Source organism: Peromyscus eremicus, chromosome 2 (genome assembly GCF_949786415.1).
Source record: "Peromyscus eremicus chromosome 2, PerEre_H2_v1, whole genome shotgun sequence".
Taxonomy (NCBI): Eukaryota; Metazoa; Chordata; class Mammalia; order Rodentia; family Cricetidae; genus Peromyscus; species Peromyscus eremicus.
Genome location: NC_081417.1, coordinates 64,059,789 through 64,087,204, shown reverse-complemented (window position 1 = coordinate 64,087,204; position 27,416 = coordinate 64,059,789). Strand labels below are relative to the sequence as shown.

General features: G+C 44.6%; 1 protein-coding gene across 2 annotated transcripts in view; it reads left to right on the top strand.

Annotated features, from left to right (window-relative positions):
* Gne (glucosamine (UDP-N-acetyl)-2-epimerase/N-acetylmannosamine kinase) overlaps positions 1–27,416 on the top strand; it is a 52,544-nt gene that overhangs the window by 5,193 nt on the left and 19,935 nt on the right. Inside the window, exons 1-3 of one of the 2 annotated variants that reach the window (XM_059254241.1) lie at positions 13,952–14,174; positions 19,738–19,943; positions 23,463–23,914. In XM_059254241.1, the coding sequence (XP_059110224.1) occupies positions 19,780–19,943; positions 23,463–23,914 (616 nt within the window). In that variant the 5' untranslated portion in view covers positions 13,952–14,174; positions 19,738–19,779. Of the gene's footprint in view, positions 1–13,951; positions 14,175–19,737; positions 19,944–23,462; positions 23,915–27,416 lie in introns of those variants that run through there. The other variant, XM_059254240.1, reaches the window with a different exon arrangement.

Sequence of the window (27,416 nt, the reverse complement as noted above, 5' to 3'; positions counted from 1 at the left end):
CATGGAAGTCAAAATGGAAAGCTTAAGAACAAAAGAAGTTCTGAAGACTAGTACATAGAGGACCATGGAAGGGTAGAAGCACTCTCATGACCATGCTCACATTCAGGGACAGGGCAAGACGTAAAGAAGAAAAATAAGTGATCTGAAACATAAAACTGATGTTATTATCCCAGTAGAGGCATAGAAGACACAGAACAGAGACGTTGAGGCCTTATGCTCATGCCAAGGCTTTAGAGATGTTAATTATATATATCTGGATATGCCTTAAACTTTCATGCAGCATTGTTTTGTTTGAGATGGAGTCTTACGACATAGCCCAGGCTCCTCCAAGAATGAGCCACTAAACCCCGTTTTACACAGATATTAAACAGCCCACTTGGACCACCAGGTCTGGTATCACATTCCTGTAATGTCAGCGTTCGAAGACTGAGGTGCAAGGACAGCAAGTGTGATGGCAGTTTGGGCTACAGAGTTGAGGCCAACCTGGACTACACAGCAAGAGCCTGTGGGGCCTTTCCTTCATCCTAGCTGCACGCTTACTAACAAATATGACTTGGCTGCTCCAGGAGCACAACTGAGCAACATGTACTTGTACAACAAACATGGGTTGTTCCTTGCCAGGAGTTAAGGACCAGTAGTACCAAGTTTATTTCCTTAGCCTCTGTGGGAAATCATGAAGTTTCTCCCAAAGCTTGTTGACGTTGAGTGCTGTTGACCATAGCTAAATACCAGGAAGTTCAACAAAACAAACTTGTATAATTTTCAGTGAGACATTATTTTAGAGAACCATTATGTTGACTCAACTTTATATTGTAGAGTCAAAGTTAAAAGCAAACTAGATTTTCCCCTCACGCTTTCCCAGGAAGTGCCAATTTCTAAACTTTTATTAGCAAGGGATCGCTGGGTGTTTCCTTGCTTACATCATTTCTCTAACATCCAGATGATAAAACAGTTTATCTTCATAGTCCATAGTGAAAACTGCATCGTAAAATCCCAAATAAAGGACAATATTCCATGGAAGCAAACACAACAACATTGTGTTTGCTTCCATGTCTCTTCTGTCGTGGGAACACTAGCATAGAGTCAGCTCGCCATCATGGAACTCTGAAGAGGATGATGACTAGTGGCCGCAGTGATGAAGAATCATTAAGTGGCTCTGAAACATGAGCTTCAGCAAGGCTCCCCTTGCAGTTATGAATACCTTAACCAGGCTTTTTGCCAGCCTGTCTTTTAATCTCACACTAAAGTTGATATTTTAGTGTGTTTCCGAATTCTTTCAGCCAGTATAATCGTGTGTGTGTGTGTGTGTGTGTGTGTGTATGTGTGTGTGTGTGTGTGTGTGTGTGTGTGTGTGTATTCTTGTGTGTGAGTGTACATGTATATGCAGGCCCACTTGCACATTGTGCACAGCTGTGTAGAGGTCAGAGGTCACCCTCAGGGGTCATTCCTCGAGTTCTGTTCACGCTGTTCTGTTTTGTTTTGAGGCAGTCTCTCACTGACCTGGAACTCCCTGGAGTAGGCTAAGTGGTGGTTAGACAATGTAATCTTAATCCTTATGGTTTTTCCTGGGGTAATGCAGCTGCATAAGGCCACTTAGTGCAATAGGAGCCATACTCCGTTCTGAACGCTACAGGAACCTTTCAAGAGTAAGCACTCCAACACCAATGAGAGTGGAAGAGAGGCAGTGTCACTGGTGGGCAGAAGCCAGGACAGCTCCTGAAGGCCCCGGTGCTGGGGCCAGTATGTGTTCTCACTTTATACCCTGACACCACAATCGCAGGTGAGGCAGCAAGATTAGTCAGGTTGTTCAGAGAACGATGCGTTGTTTTAGCTACTCCTCCGTGGCATTCTGTTCCAGGCAGCAAGTGAAGTCATGCTTGGCAAGAGGCAGTACAAGCAGTGTTTTAAGTGGTTCACTAAATATACCAACCAGTCAGTGTGTAATAATTGATCCTTTCTACCTTATTCTACTTCATGAGGAGATTATAAACAATAGTGTGTGTACAGCAGGCTTTACCCTAGACACTCTAGGCAACCTGTTAATCCAAAGTCTCGTGAGCGAGATCAACTAAATGAAGGTTGTTAACTACATAGAATATTCAGATGAACATGGTAACTGGTTACTCAAGAGTTTTGTTTTTTGTTTGTTTGTTTGTTTTGCTTTTGAAACAGCACTCTGTAGTCCAAGATACTCTTCAGCTCCCTGTAGTCCAGGCTGGCCTCTGGAGGGCTGGGATGCCAGACAGGCCTAATTCACCATGTGCAGCTGGTTACTCATTTTTTCCACCCCTTGACTATCTTCTTCATGACTCAAAGCAGAGATGGGGGACATACCACCACCTCCACCTCTCTCCTGGCCCTGTCCAGACAGCACAGCACACACACAGGGCCTCTTTCCAATCACACTCTTATTCAGCCCCAGAGTTATTTTGACAGAGTTCTCCAGGCAGCCAGCATCAGTGAGTTGGAGCTGGGGACCAAAATAACGAATCTGGGGCTTCTCCCTGACTTTCAGCTCTGTTGTGTCTTCTGATTGCATGACTTCAAGAAACAGGCATTTGAAGAAGAAGATTTACTGTAATGATAAAAACATTGGCATCAGGATCCAGAAGGTGGCACAGTGGTAGAACACTAGCATACAAACAAAACAAACAAACAAACAAACAAAACAGAAAACAGGGAAGGAAAATAAACCCAGCTTCCAAATCCATTGAAACCGAGAAGCGTTCAGGATCCTACACAAGCCAGGCCCTGGACTCCCCTCATACTCCCCTGTCCTGCCTCTTGTGTAGCATCTGTGGCTGTGATTTTAATATGCCTCCCTTTCCCACTTGTGTCCGACTAGCCAGTCCCTGTCTGCTCCTGTCTAAACGCTGCAGAGAGCTCGTGTAACCCACCCAGTCGTTACTGACGTGTTTGCTAAGCACAGCCTTGTGGCTAGGTCTTCAGGGATTATGGACAGGCACCTTCTGAGTAGGCACTGAGGATGTGTTCTTTCTTTAGCTTCATGGCGGTTTCCATTTCAGGAAAATGCAAAATCAGCACTTGATTTAGCTATTTGTTAACATCTCAGTAATATACACGACACACACACACATATGTATATACACATACGTGTGGATACTATATATATGGAGGGAGAGGGAGGAAGCTAGAGAGTGCACTAGCTTTATGGGCTAAGGAGATAGCTCAGCTGGTAAGTGCTTCTCTGACAAGCCTGGGGACATGAGTTAGCTACCTAATGCTTACATTGAAAAAGCTAAGTCTGGAGAGAGTGAATCTGTGGTGGAGAGAGGGGAGAGCAAGAGAAGTGGGATGGTTTGTGTGCTGTGAAGAGAGGCGGAACTGGATAGGCGCTGCTAGTGAGGGATAGCCTGATGTGAGAGGCCTGTGCTGCCATCTGAGGACATAGTTTTGCCCAGGCCCAGACTGCTGCCTAGGGCTCCGTCTGTGACCCAACCACAGCCAGGGTCTGCGTTGATGTCGATGGCTGGAGTTACTACTAAAGACCGTTCAGATGTCTGTAGGCTGTGCTGCTGCAGGTGGCCATATTGATGTGGTAACTAACCTACGCTGCCTCCTGAGACCATGTTCATGTCCGGGCCCAAGCTGCTGCTGAGGGCCATGTCTGGATCTGTGGCTCTACTGCAGCTGGGGTCTGTGTTGATGTCGATGGCCAGTGTTACCACCAAAAGCCATGCATACATCCACACTCTGTACTGCTGCCTAAAGCCCTGCCCCCCTGTAGTGCAGAGGCAGAGGTGTGGGTGAGGGAGAGCTGGCCCTCTCCCTTGCCTGGGCACACAGGAGAGCTGGCCTCAGTGGCATGGACACAGGAGCTGGTGGGATGATCAACTCAGCTAGTACCCAGGCCCAGATTCAGGGCCTTGAGTTGGCCCATCCAGCATCTACCCCTTCTATGAGCTACTGGAGCACATTGAAGAGATATCTGGTCCTGCTGAACCATAGCCACAGGATTTCCATGACTCGGGGAAACAGCAGGATATCTGAGAGAAGTTTCTGTGAGGGTCCAGTATTGATGGTGTTGCAGAAGCCATGAACCAGACCAATGACTCGTTGTCATGAACATTTGCAAGTAAAGCTGTTTGGGGAAAAGGGTGTGCCGAGTGACACAACACAGCTTCCAATACCACTATGACAAACGGATGTATGATGAGAGACGGGCAAGGTAGAGGAACAGAATGGTAAATGCACATCGGAACTGGAGACTCAACAGCTGTGATGGGTGTGAGAGAAGGCTGTGGTGTAGCTGGAGTTTTCCTGTGTCCCACCTGGCCCATGGTCAGGACAAATCTCTCTCACCTGCCAGTCCCGCAGCCACTTGGACCCAAGTAAACACACAGAGGCTTGTATTAATTAAAACTGCTCAGCCATTAGCTCAGGCCTACCACTGACTAGCTCTTACATTTAAACTAACTCATAATTCTTATTTATGTTTAGCCACATGGCTTGGTACCTTTTCTCAGTTCTGCCTTCACATCTTGCTTCCTCTGTGTCTGGCTGGTGACTCCTGACTCAGCTTTCCTGTTCCCAGAATTCTCCTCTCTGCTTATCCCACCTATACTATACTTCCTGCCTGGCTACTGGCCAATCAGCATTTTATTTATCAACCAAATCAGAGCAACACACATTAACAGCCTACAGAGCGATATCCACAGCACTGTGGTTGATGGATCACATGCCCAGAGAGGCCAGCAAGACTTGTTTTTCAAGTTTTAATTTTTTTCCTGATTTTCTTTTGGGGGGAGGTTACATGGGTGGAGGGTGGATATGGAAGGACTAGGAGATGAGTGGGATTGGGGTGTATGATGTAAAATTCCCAATGAATCAATAAAAAATTATGATAGGTAAATAAATAAATGAAAATTCAATACCATCACCCTCAGTGCTAAGTTCCGTGGCATAAGCCTATCACTGTAGTGCTGGGGAGGTAGAGATGGGTGAATCTCTGGGGATTGCTGACCAGCCAACCTGACTTAATCAGTGAGCTGTGGACCAATGAGAGACCCTGTCTCCAAAACAAACAATCAAAGGATGAACATTCCTAGGAATAATACCCAGGGTTGACCTCTGGCTTGCAAATGCTTGCACACACATGCAAGAGCTTTGCCAAGCTGATCTCACCCCCCTGACACCTCTTGCATAATGCTAGGCATTGAGCCCAGGCAACTACTGTGACACTAAGATAAACCTCCAACTGCCTTTTTTTTCTTAAGTTCCTTTTATTATTATTATTATTATTATTATTATTATTATTATTATTATTTTAAATGAGGAACAAGTCTCAGGTATTTCAGATCAGAGGATGACCTTGAACTTCTGAGCCTCCTGCTTTGACCTGTTGAATTACAGGCAGGCACTGTCAAGTTTTATATGATACCAAAGGTTGAACCTAGGGTTTCATGCATGCCAGATAAGCACTCTAACAACCAAGCCACAATCCCAGTAGTGTCCCACATAGTCCAAGGTGACCTCCAACTCACTATGTTGCCAAGTTTCTGGGCTTCTGGTCTGTTTATGTACAAAAGAAGTCTGCAGGGCATTGCGACATGTGCCTTTAAGCCCAGCACTCGGGAGGCAGAGGCAGGTGGATCCCTGTGAGTTTGAGGTCAGCCTGGTCTACAGAGTGAGTTCCAGGATAGTCAGAACAGTAGAGAAACCCTGTCTCAAAAGCCAAAACAATAAATAAATTAAATAGGAGCACTAAGACGAACACATGGAGGTTGCTATGAGCCCTGGACATAGATAACAAGCAGTTACTACTACAATGGGTAGAATACAGAGCAGGGGAGTACTTTATAATAATTAAATCACCAAATAAAAGAACAAAAGAAATCCGTGGTAAGAAACCTTGCCAAAATGGCCAGCTAAGTACCTGTCAGGGATCCCATAGAAATGGCTGGCCTTCTATGAGAAGGCTTGATATTCTTCACTGTTTGTGTTTTGATGTTTTCACTTATGCCGCAGCTGATGGGTCAGCTGTAGAAAGATCTTATTATATCATAAACTGCACGTTCTTAGATTAGAGTCGGATGAAAGCAAACAAACGGTAGACTTGGGAAGACTCTGGATGTGCCAGTTCACACTGTTGACTAGAGAAGCGGCTGAAGCCCTGAAGTGCAGTTTCGTGTGCACAGGGAAAAACGATCTGCAAACACTGAGAGACAACGCCTTGGAAGGTTCTTGTGTGGCTCTGAAATCCAAAAATTCAAAAGATGAGGTCACTTCATATAATGTTAAATGACTCCACAAACACCTAACTAACTGCCTACCTATAGAAGTATAAAATTTTTAACATTAGTTAAGTAAAAACAAACAAACAAACAAAACTTACAAGTTTTTTCGTACTTAAGTATGTACAGAGTCTAAAACTGCAGTTTTCTTTCAGAGCTGGGATTGAACCTAGCTCCTCACACATGCTAGGCAAGCTCTCCACCACTGAGCTACATCCATAGCCTACGATGCTAAAAGTGTGTTTACATTTCCATTATCCCCCTGCATACAGCCTTTTTTCTTCTTCTTTTTCCTTTCTCTTTCTGTTTTTAAAGACAGGGTCTCATGCAACCCCGTTGGCCTCAAATTCATTATGTAGCTAAGGATAACCTTGAACTGACCCTTCTGCCTCCACCTACCATGTGCTGGTATTACAGGTGTAAATCACACCTTGCTCTAAATACAATATTAATATTAATATCATGGAAACATATTTCTGTGTAACATATATACAAAAAGTGCATTCATATTAAATACATGCATATTAAGTGTACAATATGAAGTTGTGCAAAGCTAAACATTATGCCAGTAGCATTTGGATTTCATGATAAATAAAATAAACATTAAATGTTACTTTATTCTTTCCTCATACATTATATCCTGACTGAAGTTTTCACTCCCCCATCCCTCCCAGCACTCCCATCTCCCCTCTCCCCCAGATCCACTCCTCCTCCATTTCCCTTCAAAAAAAGAGCAGGCCTCCAGGGATATCAACTGAACATGGCACAACAAAGTTACAAGAAAACTAGACACAAACCCTCATATCAAGACTGGGCAAGGCAACCCAGTAGGAGAAAAAGGGTCCCAAGAGCAGGCAAAAGAGTCAGAGACACCTGCCACTCCCACTGTTAGAAGACTCAAGAACACCAAGCTAGACAACCAAAACGTATAGGCAGAGGACCTAGCTCTGACAGGGTCCATGATTGTCACTTCAGTCTGTGAGCCCCTAGGAGCTCTGCTTAGTTGATTCTGTGGGCCACGTTCTGGTGGTGTCCTCGACCCCTCTGGTTCCTACAGTCCTTTCTCCCCTTCTTCTGCAGGGTTTCACTGTCTCTGCCTAGTGTTTGGCTGTGGGTTTCTGCATCTGCTCTCACTGGTTGCTGGGTGACACCTCTCTGATGACAATTGGGCCAGGCACAGATCGATAAGTATAGCAGAATATCATTAGGAATCACTTCATAGACTTTTTTTTTTGACAGTTATATTTGATTTTATCCTGGGTCTCTGGGCTGTCCAGCCTCTGATTCCTGGCCATCCAAGCAGTATCAGGCATGGGCTCCCTCTCATGGCGTGGACCTCAAATTGGACCAGTCGTTGGTCAGCCACCTCAACAAGTTCTCCACCACCAGTACTCCAACACATCTTGCAGGCAGGACAGATCGTAGGTCAAAGGTTTTATGGCTGGGTTGATGTCCCAGCCCCCCTGCTGGAAGCCTTGCCTGGTTATAGAAGGTGGCTTGTTCAGGCTCTGTACCACCCCGCCCCTCCCTGTGCCCCCATTACTAGTAGTCTTTGCTAGAGTCACTCTCATAGATTCCAGGGACTTTACACTGTACTAGGTTTCCACATGCCACTAAATGCCCCCCAATTTCAGTCATCTCTCCCAGTACTCTCTCCCTCCATCCCTCTATGTCCTTCCTGTTCTCATTCCCACCCACTCCCACTCCACCTGAAAAATCTATTCTATTTCCCCTTCCCAGGGAGATCCGTATGTCCCACCTTGAACCCTTCTTGTTATTTAGCCTCTCTAGGTCTGTGAATTATATATGAGTATCCTTTACTTTACGGCTAATATCTACCTGTAAGTGAGTATATACCATGTGTATCTTTCTGGGTTTTTGTTACCTCACTCAGATTTTTTTTTCTAGTTCCATCCATTTGCCTGCAAATTTCATGATGTCATTGTTTTCAATAGCTGAGTAATAATACTCCATTGTGTAAATGTATCACATTTTCTTTATCCATTCTTTGGTTGGAGACATCTAGTTGTTTCTAGTTTCTGATTATTACGAATCAAGCTGCTATGAACATAGTTGAGCAAGTCTCCTTGTGGTAGGATGGAATGTCCTTTGGGTATATGCCCACGAGTGGTAGCTGGATCTTGAGGTAGATTGATTCCCAATTTTCTGAGAAACTGCCGTATTGATTTACAAAGTGACCACACAAGTTTGCACTCCCACCAGCAATGGAGGAGTGTTTCCCTTGCTCCACATCCTCACCAGAATGATCTGTCACTTGTGGTTTTGATCTTAGCCATTACAACAGGTGTAAGAAGGAATCTCATAGTTGTTTTGACTTGCATTTTCCTGATGGCTAAGGATGTTGAACATTTCTTAAGTGTTTCCCAGCCATTTGAGATTCTTCTGCTGATAATTCTCTGTTTAGATCTGTACACATTTTGTTTGGAGTATTTGATTTGTTGATGTCTAGTTTCTTGAATTCTTTATATGTTTTGTATATTAGCCCTCTGTCAGATGTGGAGTTGGAGAAAATCTTTTCCCATCTGTAAGCTGCATTTTTGTCCCATTGATAGTCTTCTTTACCTTATAGAAGCTTTTCAGTTTCACGAGGTCTCATTTATTATTGATTATTGTTCTTAGTGCCTTTACTATCAGTGTTCTGTTCAGGAAGTGGTCCTCTCGCCAATGCGTTCAAGGCTATTCCCCACTTTCTCTTCTATTAGTTCCAGTGTCTTTGGTTTTATGTTGAGGTCTTTGATCTACTTGGACTTGAGTTTTGTGCAAGGTGATATGGATCTATTTGCATTCTTCTACATGCAGACATCCAGTTAGACCAGCACCATTTGTTGAAGATGCTTTCTTTTTTCTATTGTGTATTTCTGGCTTCTTTATCAAAACCAGGTGTCCATGGGTGTGTGTGTGGATTTATGTCTGGGTCTTCTATTCAATTCCATTGATCATTGTCTGTTTTTATGCTAATACCATGCTGTTTTTATTACTATAGCTTTGTAGTATGGTCTGAAATCTGGGATGGTGATAACTTGGGAAGTTCTTTTATTGTACAGGATTGTTTTACCTATCTTGAGTTTTTTGTTTTTCCATATGAAGTTGAGTATTGTCCTTTCAATGTCTGTAAAGAATTGTGTGGGAATTTTGATAAGGATTGCATTGAATCTGTAGATTGCTTTTGGTACAATGGCTGGTTTTACTATGTTAATCCCACCAATCCATGAACATGGGAGATCTTTCCATCTTCTCATACCCTCTTCAATTTCTTCCTTCAAAGACTTGAAGTTTTTGTCATACAGGTCTTTCACTTACTTGGTTAGAGTTATTCCAAGATATTTTATACTATTTGTAGCTATGGTGAAGAGTGTTGTTTCCCTGATTTCTTTCTCAGCCCATTTGTCATTTGTGTATAGGAGGGCTACTGATTTTTTTGAGTTAATCTTGTATCCAGCCACTTCACTAAAGGTGTGTATTAGCTGTAGGAGTTCCCTGGTAGAATTTTTGGGGTGACTTATGTATACTATCATATCATCTGCAAAAAATGATACTTTGACTTCTTCCTTCCTAGTATGTATCCCCTTAATCTCCTTCAGTTGTCTTATTGCTTTAGCTAAGACTTCAAGTACTATATTAAATAGATATGGAGAGAGTAGACAGCCTTGTCTTGTTCTTGACTTTAGAGGAATCGCTTTGAGTTTCTCTCCATTTAATTTAATGTCGGCTATCAGCTTGCTGTAAATTGCCTTTATTGTGTTTAGGTATGTCCCTTTTATGCCTAATCTCTAAGACTTTTATCATGAAGGGGCGTTGGATTTTGTCAAAGGCCTTTTCATCATCAAATGAGATGATCATATGTTTTTTTTTTTCTTTCAGTTTGTATGGTGGATCACATTGACTGATTTTCATATGTTGAACCATTCCTGCATGTCTAGGATGAAGCCTACTTGATGGGGATGGATGACCTTTTTGATGTGTTCTTGGATTTGGTTTGCAAGCATTTTATTAAGTATTTTTGCATCTGTTTATGAGGGAAACTGATCTGCAATTCTTTTTCTTTGTTGAATCTTTGTGTGGTTTGTGTATCAGGGTGACTGTGGTCTCATAAAATGAATTTGCCAATGTTCTTTCTGTTTTTAATTTGTGAAATGATTTGAGGAGTATTGGCATTAGCTTTTCTTTGAAAGTCTGGTAGAATTCTGAGCTAAAACCATCTGGCCCTGGGTATTTTTTTTAATTGGGAGATTTTTAATAAAGTCTATTTCCTTAAGGGTTATAGGTCTGTTTAAATTGTTTATCTGATCTTGATTTAACGTTGGTAAGTGGTATCTATTTAGAAAATTATCTATTTCTTTTAGATTTTCCAATTTTGTGGAATACAGGTTTTTAACGTGTGACCTGATGATTTTTTGAATTTCCTCAGTATCTGTTGTTATGCCCCCTTTTTGTTTCTGATTTTCATTTCTAGATTTCATGATAAATAAAAATAAGCATTTAACATTATTTTATTTTTAATTTTTTTATTACGTTTAAATTATGTGTGTGTACACGTCACAGTGCACACATGGAGTTCGGAGAACAACCCTTGGGAGTGGATTTTATCTTTCCACCAGCATGTGGGGCCTGAGAATCAGACTTAGGCCGTCAGGCTTGGTGGCGAGTGCCTTTATTTACCTGCTGAACCATCTCGCCTGTCAAGCACTATTTTGTTGTTTGTTTGTTTCATAAGGCAGGGTCTCTCTATATATATCCCAGATTGACATCAAACTCATGGCAATCATCCTGCCTCAGCCTCTCAAGTGCTAAGATTACAATGTGGGCCACCATGCCCAGCTAAACATTGTTTTTGAAGTTAGTTTGTTTTAACTTTCTACACTGGCTATGTAGTGATGTGGCATGTAACTTTAAAAGCCAGATGCCTCTCTTGAACATCTTCCATGATTTCCAATATGACTCATGGCAGGCAGAATAATGGCTCCTTTGAAATGTCTTATCCCTTCTTTGGAGACAGATTTTGCAGATGTGATCAAGTATTTTGTGCCAGGAAGCTAACCCTGGACCACTGGGGAGGCTCAACTTTACTGTTCTGAGTCTCTTTAAGTGAAAGGAAAGCAGGAGAGTTGCAGACAGGAAAAGCCTTTCTGTGAGTGCTTACAAGCCAGGGAATGTTGTCAGTCTCCACAAGGAAAAGGCAAGGAATGATTCTCTCCTTCAGCCTCCCAAAGGCAGGTACCCTGTCACCACCTGGATTTTAGTCCCCGGAAGTCTGTGCTAACTCTTGACCTCCAGAAGCATAAGATAAGGAATGTATATTGTTGTCAGCCACTAAACTTGTCACACTTTGTTTCAGCAATGGTAGGTACTAGTAAGTCGTTTCTTGTCTGGAGGATTCTGAGTTCATGTCCAGATTCATATCTCTTATTAACTACTTGGTAGCTACCCGTGACTCTCGAATATATCATACTCCAAATGAAAGCTTTTATATTTCCTTCCCAAACCTGCTCATCATCCTAGCCTTCGTCACCCTATTGAGTGCCACCAGCATCCATCCAATTACTAAAATTAGAAACCTGAAAGTCACTCTTTACTCATTTCTTATAACTAATCAATCATAAGTTTCATCAGACTTATAGCCAAATAAATTATTTATCTATCCAGCTTCACTGGCACCAATTCTTGATTCTCAGCTAATCCATTCTCCACCAAGCAGCCCAAGTGGTATTTGGAAAAGACGTGATCTGAAATGTGTTAGAAACATGAATGGCGGCTTGGTTAACCTACAAACACAGGATTACTCTGACCTCAGAAAGGAAGGTTCATGATGGCACCTCTGTGTACAAAACCACTCACTGTACTTTTCAGGATGATGTGACCTGTGCTGGATCCAACAAGGTTGCATAAATACCATGCAAACCAGAGCATCATCCTTAACTGAAATAGATAACAAGCTGCAAAAGTTCGATGCAGTTTGCCATTAGGTTTATAGCAAGAAACCCCTAAGGATTGCTAGATTGTTTAAATAGTGTCACCTAGTCAGGCTGGTGGATCAAGCCTCTAATCCCAGCATCTAGAAGCTGAGGCAGGAGGACTGTCGTGAATTTAAGACCATTCTGGACTACACAGTGAATGCCATGCCAGCTTCAGCTAGCTGGGTACAGTGTCAGACCCTGTGTCAAAAAAACTAAAAAATAGCTTTAAATGTTTCACTTGTGATATTTTTTTTCTTGTTTGAGACATGGAAGCAGCTATATTGCTCAGACTACTGTCCAGCTCCTCATTCTCCTGCACAAGTTGTGGCCAATACCACATCAGGAGGTACGGTTGCCTGTAACTCCCGCCCCGGGGTATCTGATCCCCTCTTCTGGACTCCATGGGCACCTGCACTCTAATGTGCACATACCCCAAACACACACTAAAAATAAAATCTTTTTTTTTTTTTTTTTTTTTTTTTTTTTGGTTTTTCGAGACAGGGTTTCTCTGTGTAGCTTTGCGCCTTTCCTGGAACTCACTTGGTAGCCCAGGCTGGCCTCGAACTCACAGAGATCCGCCTGGCTCTGCCTCCCGAGTGCTGGGATTAAAGGCGTGCGCCACCACCGCCCGGCCAAAAAATAAAATCTTAAAAAAAAAAAAAGCCAGCACTTCCTCAGGAGCTAGCTGCACAGGCCCCTCTTCCCCTTCCTGGGTCTTAGAGCTGCCACCAGTCTGGCAGAGACATCTGTGTCCCTCAATCTATCAGACTATTTAAACAATGGAGCCCAAACTGGAATTTCCCCAAGAATTTCACGCTGGGAGAAAGACAAGGCTGAATCCTGGTGCTGGAAATAGACTTCACACGGGACACTTTACTGGGGAGGTTGGAATCCAGACAACGATGGACAGGACTACAGCGTGGCCTGGACCGCTTAGATGTGCACATCTCCAACTCTCTGTATTTTAACCTCAGTTTAGGGCTTCCAAAACGGGGGGGAGCGTATCTTTGGATCTCTTTGTTCCTCTTCCCAATATGGCCACATTGAATTCATTTTTTGTGCTATTGATTCGGCTGTTCTCGACTTGTGGAGGATAGGTGGCCGAACCTGGCTTCTCGGGGCACAAGCAACGACGCCCAAATTCGGTAACAGAATTGCCTAGTTCCCTGGAGTGGTCAGAGACTCATAGTTGACTGTTACGCTCAGCTAGTATGTCTTCTCCCTCGGCACCCCACCAGAGCCTCCTGGCAGGCTTGGCAAGTCTTAATTCCAGAGACCACTCTGGAAATAGGTATACAGCATTGCCTTAGTGCCTGGGCCATGAGATGACTCTCATTTTGAGTGCGAGGCTGAAATAACCATCTCGTGGGAAAACTCGGGCTTCACTGTGGGCTTCGCCAGAGGTGAGAACACCCCCAGGCGAGGACTGGGATCGGCAAACCGCGTGGACGCCGCTACCGGAGCTGACACGACAGCGGAAGGCGCTCTCTGCAACCGCCCGGGGCAAACCAAAACGCGCCAGGGAGCGGGCGGGGCTGTGGCCGGGCGGGGCGATCGACCGTTCGGCGCTCCGCGGGAATGGGGGCGCAGGGGGACGTCTGCCGGCGCCGCGGCCCGGTGGAGCGCCGAGTCATCGAGCGGCGCGAGAGTCGCGGAAGCCACGGGGTGCGCTTGTCCGGGCCTGCCGTGCAGGCCGGCTAGATGAGCGCGGAGTGCCGAGGAGGCGCCGGAGGGAACCAACCCGGCGAGGGCCACGAGTCAGTCGGTGACTCACGAGCTTCGTGCTGCTCTCCGACACGTCCTCCCGCTGCGGCTGTGGGCCTTGCACCGTGTGCCCCGGGTCTGCGCGGCAGGGCGCCTCTCCCGCCGGGTGCGGGACTCCGACGTGGGATCCCGGAGCTGTCAGGCTCAGCGTGCGGGTGAATGGGGACCGGGGCGTGCAGAGGTAGGCCTGGCCAGGCTCCAGCCCATCCCCGCGGCCAGCGGCCAGCGCAGCCCTGGGTCCCGGGGCGGAGGCGTGAGAGGGCTGCTGGGCCGCCGCTGCCCCGGGTGGAGAGGGTTTGCTCTGGGAAACGAGCTCGGAGACCCGCCCAGCACTGACCATCTGGACTCTTGGCCTCCTTGGGAATTTAATAGGCGTTTGTATTCATCTCTGAACAGGCTTGTAAAATCGTTAGAGCACAGGGTTAGGCTTTGCTCCTCAGATAGGAGGGGTGTGGCGGGGGTGCAGTTTAACCGTAAAGATAATGGTTTAGCCCAACTGTAGGGGCTCTGGAAGGAATGGCACACTGAATTATAGCGGGGCAGCGGGGTTCTGAGAACTCTCAGCCCATTTTATTGCGGCGAGTTCCATCTGCTCTGCGTGACAGGAAGGTGTGTGTCAAGTTCTCCAGAAAGGCTTGCATTCGTAGATGTTTGTGGAGTGTACACACAAGGCAAAGGGTGTGTAGGGCGGTGACCTTAGAGGTTCTGTCAGTCATTAACTATATTTAACTGTGATTTAGAGCAAGAGGATTTTTTTTCTTTACCTCAGTGTCCCTGTCTGTATAGTGGAGTGAATGAAATAGGATGGAATGATGCTTATAACGCTCTGTTAGCACAGTGCTGGCTGAAAGCGCTTAGCAATGCTTACTTTACTATGGTTTCCTCTGCTGGTGACTACTTGCACAAGCGTACTTACAGAAAACACTTTCTCGTGTTTGGGACATTCACACGACCACCTTTTGCAGCATTTATAAAGCACGATTGAGTTGAATGTGGTATGGAGCATGGCCATTTCTTGGAGCCGGGGGCGATGGCTGGTGGTGGTTGGTGGAGGGTGTAAAGCTGAAAACTTGACCTGAGTCTGGGTCCTCAGAACCGGGTGAAATCAGTTGTATAATTCGAGCGGCTGTAATCCCAGCAATCCGATACGTTGGGATCCTGGGAGGGGGCAGGGAGACAACAGAGAGCCTGTCTCTAACAAGGTGAAAGTGTAGCAGAGAGTTGGTGAGATTGTTCGGTGCGGCAGGCGAAGAATTGGCAGAGAAAGGAAGTAAAAAGCTCTGTTGAAGCAAGCTGACAGCTCCCGTTGGGATGGGATGGGCCCCAGATTTGGAAGTCCTTGCAGGTGGGCTCTGGGTTGGGCATTTTATAAAGCCCCTGTGTCCTCCCATTTCTCTTATCGTCTGGTCCACTGATCCAGTGTTCAGCCCTGGCAGCCTTTCTTTTCCTGCTGTGTTTGTTTGTTTGTTTGGGTGTTTGCCGTGGTGTTCCTGTGGTGCCCCCATCTCCCAGAAGTCTTACAGAAGTGTACTCCTTCGCTCCTTGTCTGTGTGTTCTAACTCTCCTTCAGCTTGCAGGACTGATACTGGAGTTAGTCCTTTGACCTCCACTTACCCGCAGCTGTTTCCCTGGCTCCATTGCTCAAAACCGTTTGCATTTTGCAATGTTTGGGGCCTCAGACTTTTGGATGGAGATACATAGTATGCACTGACAACTTTTGATTAATTTTAATTTTTCTCTAATATTCCACTCTGTAAAGAAGCAAATTTTATCTTGTTTTACATTGTGCTTTATGAAACAAATTCCCTTTAAGTAGTTTAAGTCCATTTTGTCACATTACTTATCCTATATGCTGGTCACTATCTTCAGTATAAAAATGTGTCTTTAGTGGTGCCAGTGTTTAAACCCAGCACTCAGGAAGCAAAGGCAAGCCGATCTCAGTGAGTTCAAGGCCAGCCTGGTCTGCAGAGAAAATCCCAGGACAGTTAGGGATGTATAGAGACTCTGTCTCAAAAATACAAAAAACAGGGCTGGAGAAATGGCTCAGAGGTTAAAAGTACTGGCTACTCTTCCAGAGTTCCTGAGTTCAATTCCCAGAAACCACATGGTGGCTCACAACCATCTATGTTGAGATATGATGCCCTCTTCTGGCATGCATGCAGGCAGAACACTGCATACATAATAAATAAAAATACAAAAAATAGGTTTTAAAAAAGTACCTCTGAGCCGGGCAGTGGTGGCACACACCTTTAATCCCAGCACTCGGGAGGTAGAGGCAGGTGGATCTCTGTGAGTTTGAGGCCAGCCTGGGCTACAGAGTGAGTTCCAGGAAAGGCGCAAAGCTACACAGAGAAACCCTGTCTCAAAAAACAAAAAACATCAAAAAAAGTGCCTCTGAGAATATTTTATCCAGAACAAATAACAGATAGTTTGTTAAAGTTTCTGATTTCTGTTGCTCCTATTTGTGAAAGCAAAATGGTTGGGGTCAGTTGTGTTCTGGGGCCACCTTCCATAATGTTGGTTCCTAAAATCAGAAATGAGGCCTTTTTCAGCTCTGTACTGACCTCAGTTTTCTGTGCAGTGCGCTACACAGACTAAAGACTCAGTAAGTTCTTATTCAGTCAGTGTTTTATTTTCAAGGCTCTTATAACCCTTCATTTATTTGAAAAGCTGATACCTTACACAGTTGGTTTGATATTTCCATTGCCTTTAAATTTTTCCGTGTTCCCATTTAATTCAGAAACATAACAATAAATATTTTAAAAGTAAAAAATGCATTAACAGCTTGTAAAATGTTACCAATTGCATACTATAGAGTATATGTATTTATAAATAAATATATATATATGTAGGGGGATGGTGCATGCCTGTAATTCCAGCACTTTGGATGCTTAGACAGGTGGGATGCCATGAGTTGGAGGCTTATGTAATGAGTGCCAGGGCAGGCCAGCCAGGGCTGTCTCAAAAGAAAAAAGAAACAAAAAGAACAAACAAGAACACAAATAAGCCCAAATAACAAAAGAAGGGGACAAGGAGCGGCGAGGAGACGGCAGAGAAAGGAAAGCAGAGCAGTCCTGTGAGCTTCGGGGAAGAGCCATGTGGCCGAGAGAACAGCCCGCAGACTCCTTATTCTGAGGTGTGCTGTGACTTTTTCAGCTGAAGCCATGTGGATATACCACCCAATCATGAATTTGTGTATTTACTTATTTATCTGCTTATTTATTGGGACAGGGTCTTACTGTGGAACTCTGGCTGGCCTGGAACTTCTATGTAGTCCAGGCTGGTCTGGAACTCTCAGAGATCCAGCTGCCTCTGCCTCCCAAGTGCTGGGATTAAAGGTGTGCCCCACCATGTCCAGTATGAAATAATTAATTTTTAAAATTCAAGAACTACTCCTCTTTAAAAGGTTTTAAGATCTACTTTATTTTCCTAAGATGCGTTGACTTAAAAAAAGAAAAAGAACCCTTGTGCTTTCATAATTTATACAGCTGGCTAACGGGTTAGTTAGGACACTCGCTCAGCAACCTGGTAAACACAAAGCACCACCAGGTGGAACGTTTACTGTTCCACGTAAAATAAATCGACCAACTCCAGCCGTTTGCTTTGCCTCACCCAGCAAATTAAATGTCACAACAATTTAGACAGCTCACATTTGGTCAGTGGAGGGAGGCTTATGTGCAGGAACACTTAGGACAGCCATTCTGGAAGACCAGTTTTGTCTCTAACAATCAGATAGTGCTCTAGACTCTCGGCAGCATGCTCATTTGACAGTTACAGAGCTTTTCACTGGGTAGGATTAGCCTCTACTGGGTATTATGCTTTCAGAGTGGGCCTCGTCATGGGACAGTTGGCACCGTCAGGGAACTCACTCGGAAGTGTACCCACATCAGAAGACTGAGCCTCGGGGTGGGGGTGGGGGGTGGGGTCAGCACTGCTCCCGTCAGTCAGCTGAGCCTGGTGGGGGCAGCACTGCTCCCGTCACATCTTGGGTTCATAGTTCAAGTTCCAAATATCGCTGTACTTCCTCAAACCGAAGCACTGAGGTCAGAATCCATGAGGTAAACTTAACATTGCTACTGGAAAGTTTGAAGTGTTTCATAAAACAAGTCCCACCCCCACCCCTTCCTGGTGGCTCTCCCCTCCCCCATCTCTTTGTCCCTTCCTCATCTCATGGCACTCAGGATCTTTGGGTCCTCCTGCCTCAGCCTTCTAAGTGCTGGGATTACATGATACATGGCATGTAGAGACAAGTCCCCTAAATCAAACATCTCTTGTTCTGATTTTTATAAGTGAAGGGTGTGGGGTGAGGGCAGATGGGAAGATGGTAGGCAGAGGAGTTAAAGTGTTTTCATGTATGTGGCAGGACCACAGTGATGAAAGGGAGGTGGCATCTACAAGGGATGGGGTGAGAAGGACCTGGGGCTTATGTGAAGCCTTTCCAGAAGGTGACACTTGGCTGGGTTTGAAGCCTGATTGGAGAGTGTGGGCAAGAGAGGGAGGGAGGGGTAGGAGCAGGTGCTGAGATCTAAGGCTGGCGTAGACCCACTCGTGGGACCACAGGCATTTCGATGTGCTGGATCTTTGACACGAGTAAAGGTCGGAGCGACATGGTTTAAAAAATGCGATGAGGGGCCAGGCGGTGGTGGCGCACGCCTTTAATCCCAGCACTCGGGAGGCAGAGCCAGGTGGATCTCTGTGAGTTCGAGGCCAGCCTGGTCTACAGAGTGAGATCCAGGAAAGGCGCAAAGCTACACAGAGGAACCCTGTCTCGAAAAACAAAAACAAAAAAAAAAATGCGATGAGGTCCAGATTAGCATTTGCATTTTATCCCATATTGAGGTATGCTGGTTGGCGTGACAGTCAGACCTATGAACTTGTGAGCGTCACTTTGAAAGACTCTGGGAGAAGGGCAGGACAGAGACGGGCACAACTCTTTGACCACTGCCTCAGACCAAGATGGACGAGACTCGTCTAAGGGAAGTGCTGGGGGGAAAAGCGGAGGAAACGGTGAAAGCTGGAGGGTGAATTGACAGCCTCAGGAGGTGAGGAACGGAAGCGGCAAGAGAGCGGCCTTTGGATGAGTCCCAGTGCATCACTGAGTCAGGGGACAACAAGGAGAAACAGCTTTGCAGGAGAAAATGAGTTCAGTTTGGGACACTGGCTCTCAGGGGCCTTGGGGACGTCCAGCAGAGCTGTCGGTGGGCATTTGGAGTGGACTGTGAGGCTCTCACGGAGGTGCAGACCAGGTCTTAGAGGCAGGGCTTCCCTCTGCGTACCTTTGTCTTCCCAAGGGAGCGTGTTGTGTGAGGGCCAAGACATGCTCTTCCAAGGTGTGATCTTGAATCTTGGGGAAGTCATTGTCTCTCTCTAGACCACTCTCTCTCATTGTAAAATGAGGGAGTTAACCAGATAGATGATTCTCTACCCAAATTTCTACGGTCTACTTTGTTGGGCTCACTTGTGAGTATACCAAGTATTTTTTTTTTAATTTTTAGTAAGTACCTTTAAGCTAATGCTGATATTTATTTATCTTTTGAATGAAAACGGTATTCCAGTGCGCCGGTGAGAGAAAGGGTGGGGTTGGTCAGCCCGCTGGAGTGTCCTCACTTGACACACCAGTGAGAGTGCCACGCAGGAGGGTCGGGGCGGAGCAAAGATCCCAGGCACTGCCCGACAGCGCTTCAGCTGAAAAGTTGTGGTTTTCTGCAGTTACAAACAATAACTTTCCCTTTTTGTGTCATTAGGAACTCTATTTTAAGGAACTCTCAACTAAAAAAAAGCACGTCATGGAGAAGAACGGGACTAACCGGAAGCTTCGGGTTTGCGTTGCTACCTGCAACCGCGCGGATTACTCCAAACTCGCCCCGATCATGTTCGGCATTAAGACGGAGCCTTCGTTCTTCGAGCTGGATGTGGTGGTGCTGGGCTCTCACCTGATAGACGACTACGGGTGAGGCCGGCGTTTGCCTGCTCTTGGTCCGGCAGCGTGCCTGGGAGAGCTTGGGTTTTGTGGGCTGTGGACCTGCTGTCCAACCCCAGTTCTGTTTAGTCTCTGTGTGCGTGGGGAACTCGGAAGAGTCTGTTACTTCAGTTATAAATCGGGGTGAAAAAACAACAGGGTGATGAAGCCTGTCCCAGTGATGCTCTTTAGCAGATACTTGAGAATTGACAGCTGGAAATACTGCTGTTTGTTAGTGCACACAGAAGAAACACTGTGTGTGTGTGTGTGTGTGTGTGTGTGTGTGTGTGTGTGTGTAATTGTATGTATAAAATTGGACTATAATAACATGGCTTCTTGGCATAATTTTTTGGGGTTGGGGTTTGAGCCCAGAGCCCCAAGCAAGCTGAGCCTGAGCTTCCCCACAGGCCACCCTGATTTCACCCCACGGGGTCTTGTGAGTTCTGATGGTAGTTCTTCAGAATGGCCTATTGAACTGAGTGTGTGCCTGTAATCCTACTACTCGGGAAGCAGAGGCAGGAGAATTGCTTTGAGTGTGAGGCCTGCCCAGATTACATAGTGAGGGCTGCATAGTAAGACCCTGTCTCCAAACAGATAAACAAAATGACAACAAAAACCAACCCTGGTTTACAGGTTAATCACATGTAAAGTAGTATATAGAACAGGATTTACAAAAGTCTAATTTACTGTAAGGTAAATGAAAATGTTATATTATCAAGATTGTTAATTTATGTGTGTGACATTAAGGTCTGTACTGTAAGCAGGGTATATTTGAAAATTAAAGGGTAATCTGAGAGAGAACAGTGTAGTGACTCCACCAGGAAGGAGCCTTGGCTTTGCTCTCTGCATACATTTAGTGCACCCTTGTGGTGTGAAAATGTCCATGCAGCCTCCAAAGACCGCTGGAACCTCACCATGTATGAAAGAAGCTAGCGCTCACTCAAACCCATTTTCAGACTACTTTAAAAGCATGACCGTAGTGCGTGGCCAGAGCAGTCAGCAGAATGCCTGCCGTCTCCTAAACCCCATGTGGCCGCTTACTGTAAGAAGACAGTTAAGGAGCGGCCAGGAGGCTTATGGGTAGCTCCCATCGATTCTTTGTTTCATTGAAATGAATCTGGCTATCTAAGGTCGTCTACTTGAGTGATAGGATATTGTAGTTTGAGCTAGAGGCGAAAGTCTCAGTAGGTTCTCTTCTGTGACGGAGCTTGTGTAGGAAGGAGGCTGTCTGGGAAGTGGCAGTTGCTACAGCAACTGAGGTAGAAAGGTGGTATTTGATGGTGAGTATTGAATAGGAAAATCAACTAGTACTTAGGAAAATGTATGCGTAAGTCCCCTTCTAACAGGAGGGACTTGATAACAAAAGACAAGAATGTAAGAGACTTCGCATAACCTTGTACCTTTTCAGTTTTAAAGTGTGTGAGTACAGTTTACAAATTTTATTTATTTTTTAGTTTTTGTTTTAGGGAGATTTTTGTTTTGCTTTGTGAGATGGTTTCTTGTAGCCCAGGCAGACATCAGACTCTGTGTAACCAAGGATGACCTTGTTCTGAATACAGGCATGTGCCCCATGCCTGGCTTATTTTTGCTGCATTTACTTATTTATTTATTTAATCACTGGATCTATCTATCTATCTATCTATCTATCTACCTATCTACCTATCTACCTATCTATTTATTTATTTTGAGACAGAGTCTCTCTATACGGCCAAGGCTAACATGGAAATCACTAGGAAGTCCAGGCTAGACTTGAATTGGTGGTGATCCTCCTGTCTCTGCCTCTCACGTAGTGGGATACATCAACATGCAGCCTTTTATTTCCTTTAGGCTTTGTTGCTAAGGCTGGTTCCCAAGTCTTGGACTTAACTGATCCTTCTGCCTCGGGTCCCCAATAGGTGGGACTTAGGGACATTCCTATTCCTGGCTTGTATAATTTACTTTTATAAGACATTAAAACAGATCATTTTATGTGTTATTTTCTTACATCATAAGAAATAAATGTGTGGCCTGTAGTGCTGTCATTACTGGGGGACATTAGGAGTAAGTCTTCAATTCAAATTACAAAATACTCTGAGAAAAACAGTTACAGTTTCTATGAGTGTCAGAACAACTTGTATGAGATAATTCTCCCATAGCTACCCCTTACAGGCTCTGGAAAAATATTCTTAAAATAGTGGATGTATAATCCCACCCGCTCTCAAGATTTAGTTAGGAGAATTTTAAGTTCAGGTCTGCTTAGATATCTTAGTGAGACCTGTCTCAAAATAAAAAATAAAACCAGCACTTGGGATATAGTGTGGTGATATAGTGCAGTACTTACTTAGAATTCAAGAGGCCCTAAGTTCAGTCCCTAGAGACACACACACACATACACACACACACACACTCACACACACATATACACACACACACACACACACACACACACACACACACACACGGGCAGAGGATGAGAAACAATCACTCATTCAGTCACAAAAACACAACTAGGAATGTTTGAAACCATTTGAAATTAAACACTGTGCTTCTCAGGAATCTGAGTCAGTACTCAGCAGATCCTTGCATACCCATGCTTATTATGGCACCATTCATAATAGACAAGTAACAGAACCGGCCTGGATGCTGAGGTAAAGGAAATATGGTGTGTGTAGACAGTGGAATTTTATCCAGCCATAAAAAATGAAATTATGACTCAGAAAAAATGGATGAAACTGCTGAGAATTATGTTCAGTAAAATAAGCCAGATTCAGAAAGACAGACTGCCTGTTCACTTTCTCATGTAGAACATAGATTTGAATTACTATATATTACATAGACATGAAACAGAAAGTGGATTGAAGGGAGGGTGACGTCTGAAGGGGCGAAGGGACCAGAGAGGGCCATGGACTCCGTGATCTGAGAGCAGAAGGGACTGCTAAGGAGTGGGGAGGAGAGAGAGGGGGAAGAACAAATACAGTGGTGTGTATGTGTAAAATGTCAGGATGAGCCTGTGCCTTCTTTGCATACTAACTGAAAATTTAAAAAATTAAGAGAAATATATAGTATAGTGCCATGCCAGGCATCCTGGTTCCCTACTTTTTAATTAATTAACTAATTAATTAATTAATTTTTGGTTTAAAAAAAAAAGAGCTTGTTTTGATTACCGCCCCCCCATTAAAGTATCAATTTCTTCTTAAAAAAAAAAAATAGGTGAGTGATATAAAGTAAAAGGCTTGACCAAAAGAAAACTTCTCCCTCACTGTTTTTCCCTCCTGGTTCTGCCTGGGAGGGGCACAGCGGAGCCTTGGGAGGCTTTATCTTGTTCTGGGCCGGAGCTACTGACTATGTAACAGTGTGAATCAGGTATAGGTACATTTATGGTCTTTGCTCTTTATTTGTAGTTTATACTTCAGATTAATGACTTGTTTTAGCAAGCAAAAATGTGAACAGGTATCTCCTTCAGAGTTAGTATCACTGTTGCTTCCTTTTGTCAGAACATGGGGTCACACCCTTGTTTTGCTTCTGCCTTAGAAACACTTATCGCATGATTGAGCAGGATGACTTTGACATCAACACCAGGCTCCATACGATCGTCAGAGGGGAAGACGAAGCAGCCATGGTAGAGTCAGTAGGCCTAGCTCTAGTGAAGCTACCGGATGTCCTTAATCGCCTGAAGCCTGACATCATGATCGTTCATGGAGACCGATTTGACGCCCTGGCTCTGGCTACCTCTGCTGCCTTGATGAACATCCGAATCCTTCACATCGAAGGGGGAGAGGTCAGTGGGACCATTGACGACTCCATCAGACATGCTATCACCAAACTGGCTCATTACCACGTGTGCTGCACCAGAAGTGCGGAGCAGCACCTGATAGCCATGTGCGAGGACCATGACCGCATCCTTCTGGCAGGCTGCCCTTCCTACGACAAACTGCTCTCAGCCAAGAATAAAGACTACATGAGCATCATCCGGATGTGGCTCGGTACGTATGCCAGACTCTATCCATGCTAATGGTTGTTTTCGTCAGAAAGTGTTGGGTATATTTCAGTCTTTTTGGAAACTCATGGACATAATATTCCATTAGAGACCAGAGAGCTAAGATTTTACTTGCTTTGTGGTCTGTCTTTACCTCCAAGGTTCTCTATAAAATAGAAATACTGGATTGATTTTAAAAATCTATGCTGTGTTTGTACATACGGAATGCTTTTACTCCACTAAATATTTTAGTGAGTAGTGTTCACAAGGACAGTTCTTTAACAGTTTTAATATATGGATTGATGAAGTTTTAAGAAATTAATTTTAGTATTATGTACAAACATGCATATGTGTATATGTCCAAAACGTGATGTGCATATGTGTGGAGGTCAGCGCAAGCCTCTGGAGTCTTCCTCTCCTCCCGCTGTGTGATCTGGGTGGAACTCAGGTCAGCAGACTTAACCTGCTGGGCTTCCATTTTCTTTCTTCTTTCTTTCTTTCTTTCTTTCTTTCTTTCTTTCTTTCTTTCTTTCTTTCTTTTTCTTTTTTCTTTTTTGAGACAGGATCTAGTGTAGTCTAGACTTGAACTTATTATATAGCTCAGGATAAACTTGAACTCCTGATCCTCCTGCATCTACCTCCTAAGTGCTAGGATTACAGGCATATGCTACCATACTTGTCCAGGAGCACAGTTCTTACTTTATCCAAAAATGGGGAAAAGGAGAAGGAGATGGCTCACTGGGTCAGATGTTTGGCCTACAAGCATGAAGACCTGAGTTGATCCCTAAGAATCCACATCAAAAAGCCAGCTGTGGTGGTGTGTCCTTGCCTCGCATGGTGGGGTAGGGTGGGGTGGGGTGGGGTGCAGGAGACAGTGGGGGCAGCCAGTCCAGCTGAATTGCTAAGCTCTGGATTTGGTGAGAGAGGCGTCTCAAGAGGTAAGGTGGAGAGCACCTGAGGAAGACAGCCAGTGTTGTCCTTTGGCCTCCACATGAGCACATGCATGCACATGGATACACAGGCACACAGTGCGGGGAAGTACACTGGAAAACTGTGTGTATAATATGATCCATTTCTGTAAAAGCTATAATAGTGAAAAGGCTAGAAAGTAGGTAAATCTCATTGACTTTATTATTTTCCAGTGTGAGCATAGAGTACTTCTACTTTTTCTATTTTTTTTTTCTTGGTTTTTCGAGACAGGATTTCTCTGTGTAACAGCCCTGGCTGTCCTGGAAGGCTGGCCTCCATCTCAGAGATCTGCCTGCCTCTGTCTCCCGAATGCTGGGATTGAAGGCATGCACCACTACGGCTTGGCTGCATTTTCTTTTTTAGTGTGGAAAATTGTTGTTTTTACTTTTGTGTGTGCACATGTTCATTCTGTGGAGGCCGGAGGTGGATGTCTAGTGTTTTACTCTGTTGCTGTTTGTTTGACACCTGGTCTCTCACTGAACTGCAGCTGACTGATTTGGCCAAACTGGCCGGCAACAAGCCCCAGAGTCTCTTGTCCCTCGTACTTCAGTGCTGGGGTTATGGCACATAATGCTATGTTGAGGGTTTTTGGGCTTTTGGTTGTTTTTGTTATTGTTGTTGTTTGTTTGTTTGTTTTGAGACAGGGTCTACTGTGTATCCCTAGCTGGCCTGGAACTTGCTATTCAGCCTTGAACTCACAGCACTCCTCCTTCCTCCCTGTGCCTTCCTTCCAAGTCCTGGAATAAAAGGTACGTGCCACCATGCCTGGCTCAAACCTGTTTTTTATGTGGGCTCTAGGGACTCGAACACTGGTCCTCAGGCTTGCACACCAAGCAGTCTACCCACTGAGTCATCTCTCCAAACCCCACAGGGTACTCAGAGATCACAGGACACTTGGTGCGAGTTGATTCTTTCACCTTGTGGGCTCCTGGGCTCAGACTCAGGTGTCAGGCCCAGTAGCAAGCACCTTTACCCACTGAGCTTCTTGATGAGCCCAAATTAGGTATATTTTCAGTTTAGACACATTACAACAGAAAAGGAATTGATCCATTTTCTATAAGTCTTAACCTTGGGTAGATATGCAGCCGTCAAGGGTCCCATCTAGGTAATGCTGGTGGAGTGAACCGGTCTCTCCTTCTTCTTTGTCTCTTCATTCTTCTTTTGAGTAAAGACTCCTGCATTCTGCTCTGATCATACCGTTAGCTTTCCTTTTATCATGGAAATTATGTCACCGAGAAACTAATGAATAGAAAGAAACCATGAGAAAGCCAGAGTACAGGGCCAGCGAGATGGCCCAGCAGGCGAAGACTCTTGCCCCTGACAGTAGTCTGGACAGCCCGTATGAGGTGGAAGAGACCTGGCTCCACAGAATTGCCCTCTGACCTCCACATGTGTGCAGCAGCATGCACACTCCCCCACGTCAGGCCCACAAAGAATCCTAATTCTTTAAAAATCAAGAAAACAATGCAGTGAGATTGTAAATACAAGCTTAAAGCCCTATTTGACCATTTATACTGCACTATGGAAAGAGCAAAACCTGGATTTTTAGTTTTTATGTTTATTCCTTTATTTTTAGACAGGGCCTTGCTATATAGCTGTGGCTGTCCTGGCGCACACTGGATAGGCCAGGCTAGTCTCAAAATGGCGGCATTCCTGCCTCCTTCTCCCGTGCACTGGGCTTACGTGTGTGCACACAACGCCCAGCTTCTTGTCTTAATTTTAAACTGGTGAAAAGGAAAACACAAGACAGTGAACAAAACTGTATCTGGCAACAACACGTTTTGTACAGATAACACAATTTGCTTTCCGCTAGCAGCTTCTTTTGGTTTCAGTTTGTTTACAGGCCACTTATATCTGTCACCTGAACATTAATATTGCCCCAATGAAAGTACTAGCAAGGTTGAAAGGTATGTTAAGCTCTTAATAATGGAGGCATCCCAACAGCAAATATCGGTCTTTACTGCCAGGAATAGATCATTTGACGAGCCCAGATTAGCTACATTTTAAATTTAGTCATATTACAACAGAATAGCTTGAGCTTTCCTTCTCAGAATGGGAACACAAAAACAAAACCCATAACAAACAGAAAACACCTCGCCAGGTATGGTGGCATATTCCTGTAATCCTAGCTCTGGGAGGAAATCAAGAGTTCAAAGTAGTCTTTAGCTATATTGAGTTCAAGGCCAACCTGCAATAATACATGAGACCCTGTCTCAAAAAAAAAAAAAAAAAAAAGCTGGTGAGATGGCTCAGCTGGTCAGGGCACTTGACCCCAAGCCTGAGTTTGATCCCTGGAACCCACATGAGGGAAGGAGACTACTGCAAGGTATGCTCTACAAGTCATAGCATGCATATGAACCCTCACTAATAGTGATAATAACTAAAATAAAGCTTTTAAAAAATTGCACTCCAAGTAGAAGGTAAATGAGAAGTAGAAGTCATTCGTGGAGTAAACTGTTAAAATTCTTCCCCTGAGGCTTGTGCTACTCCTTACCAACAAATTGTATAGAATGGTCCTTTACAAGCTCTTTAACACCCCA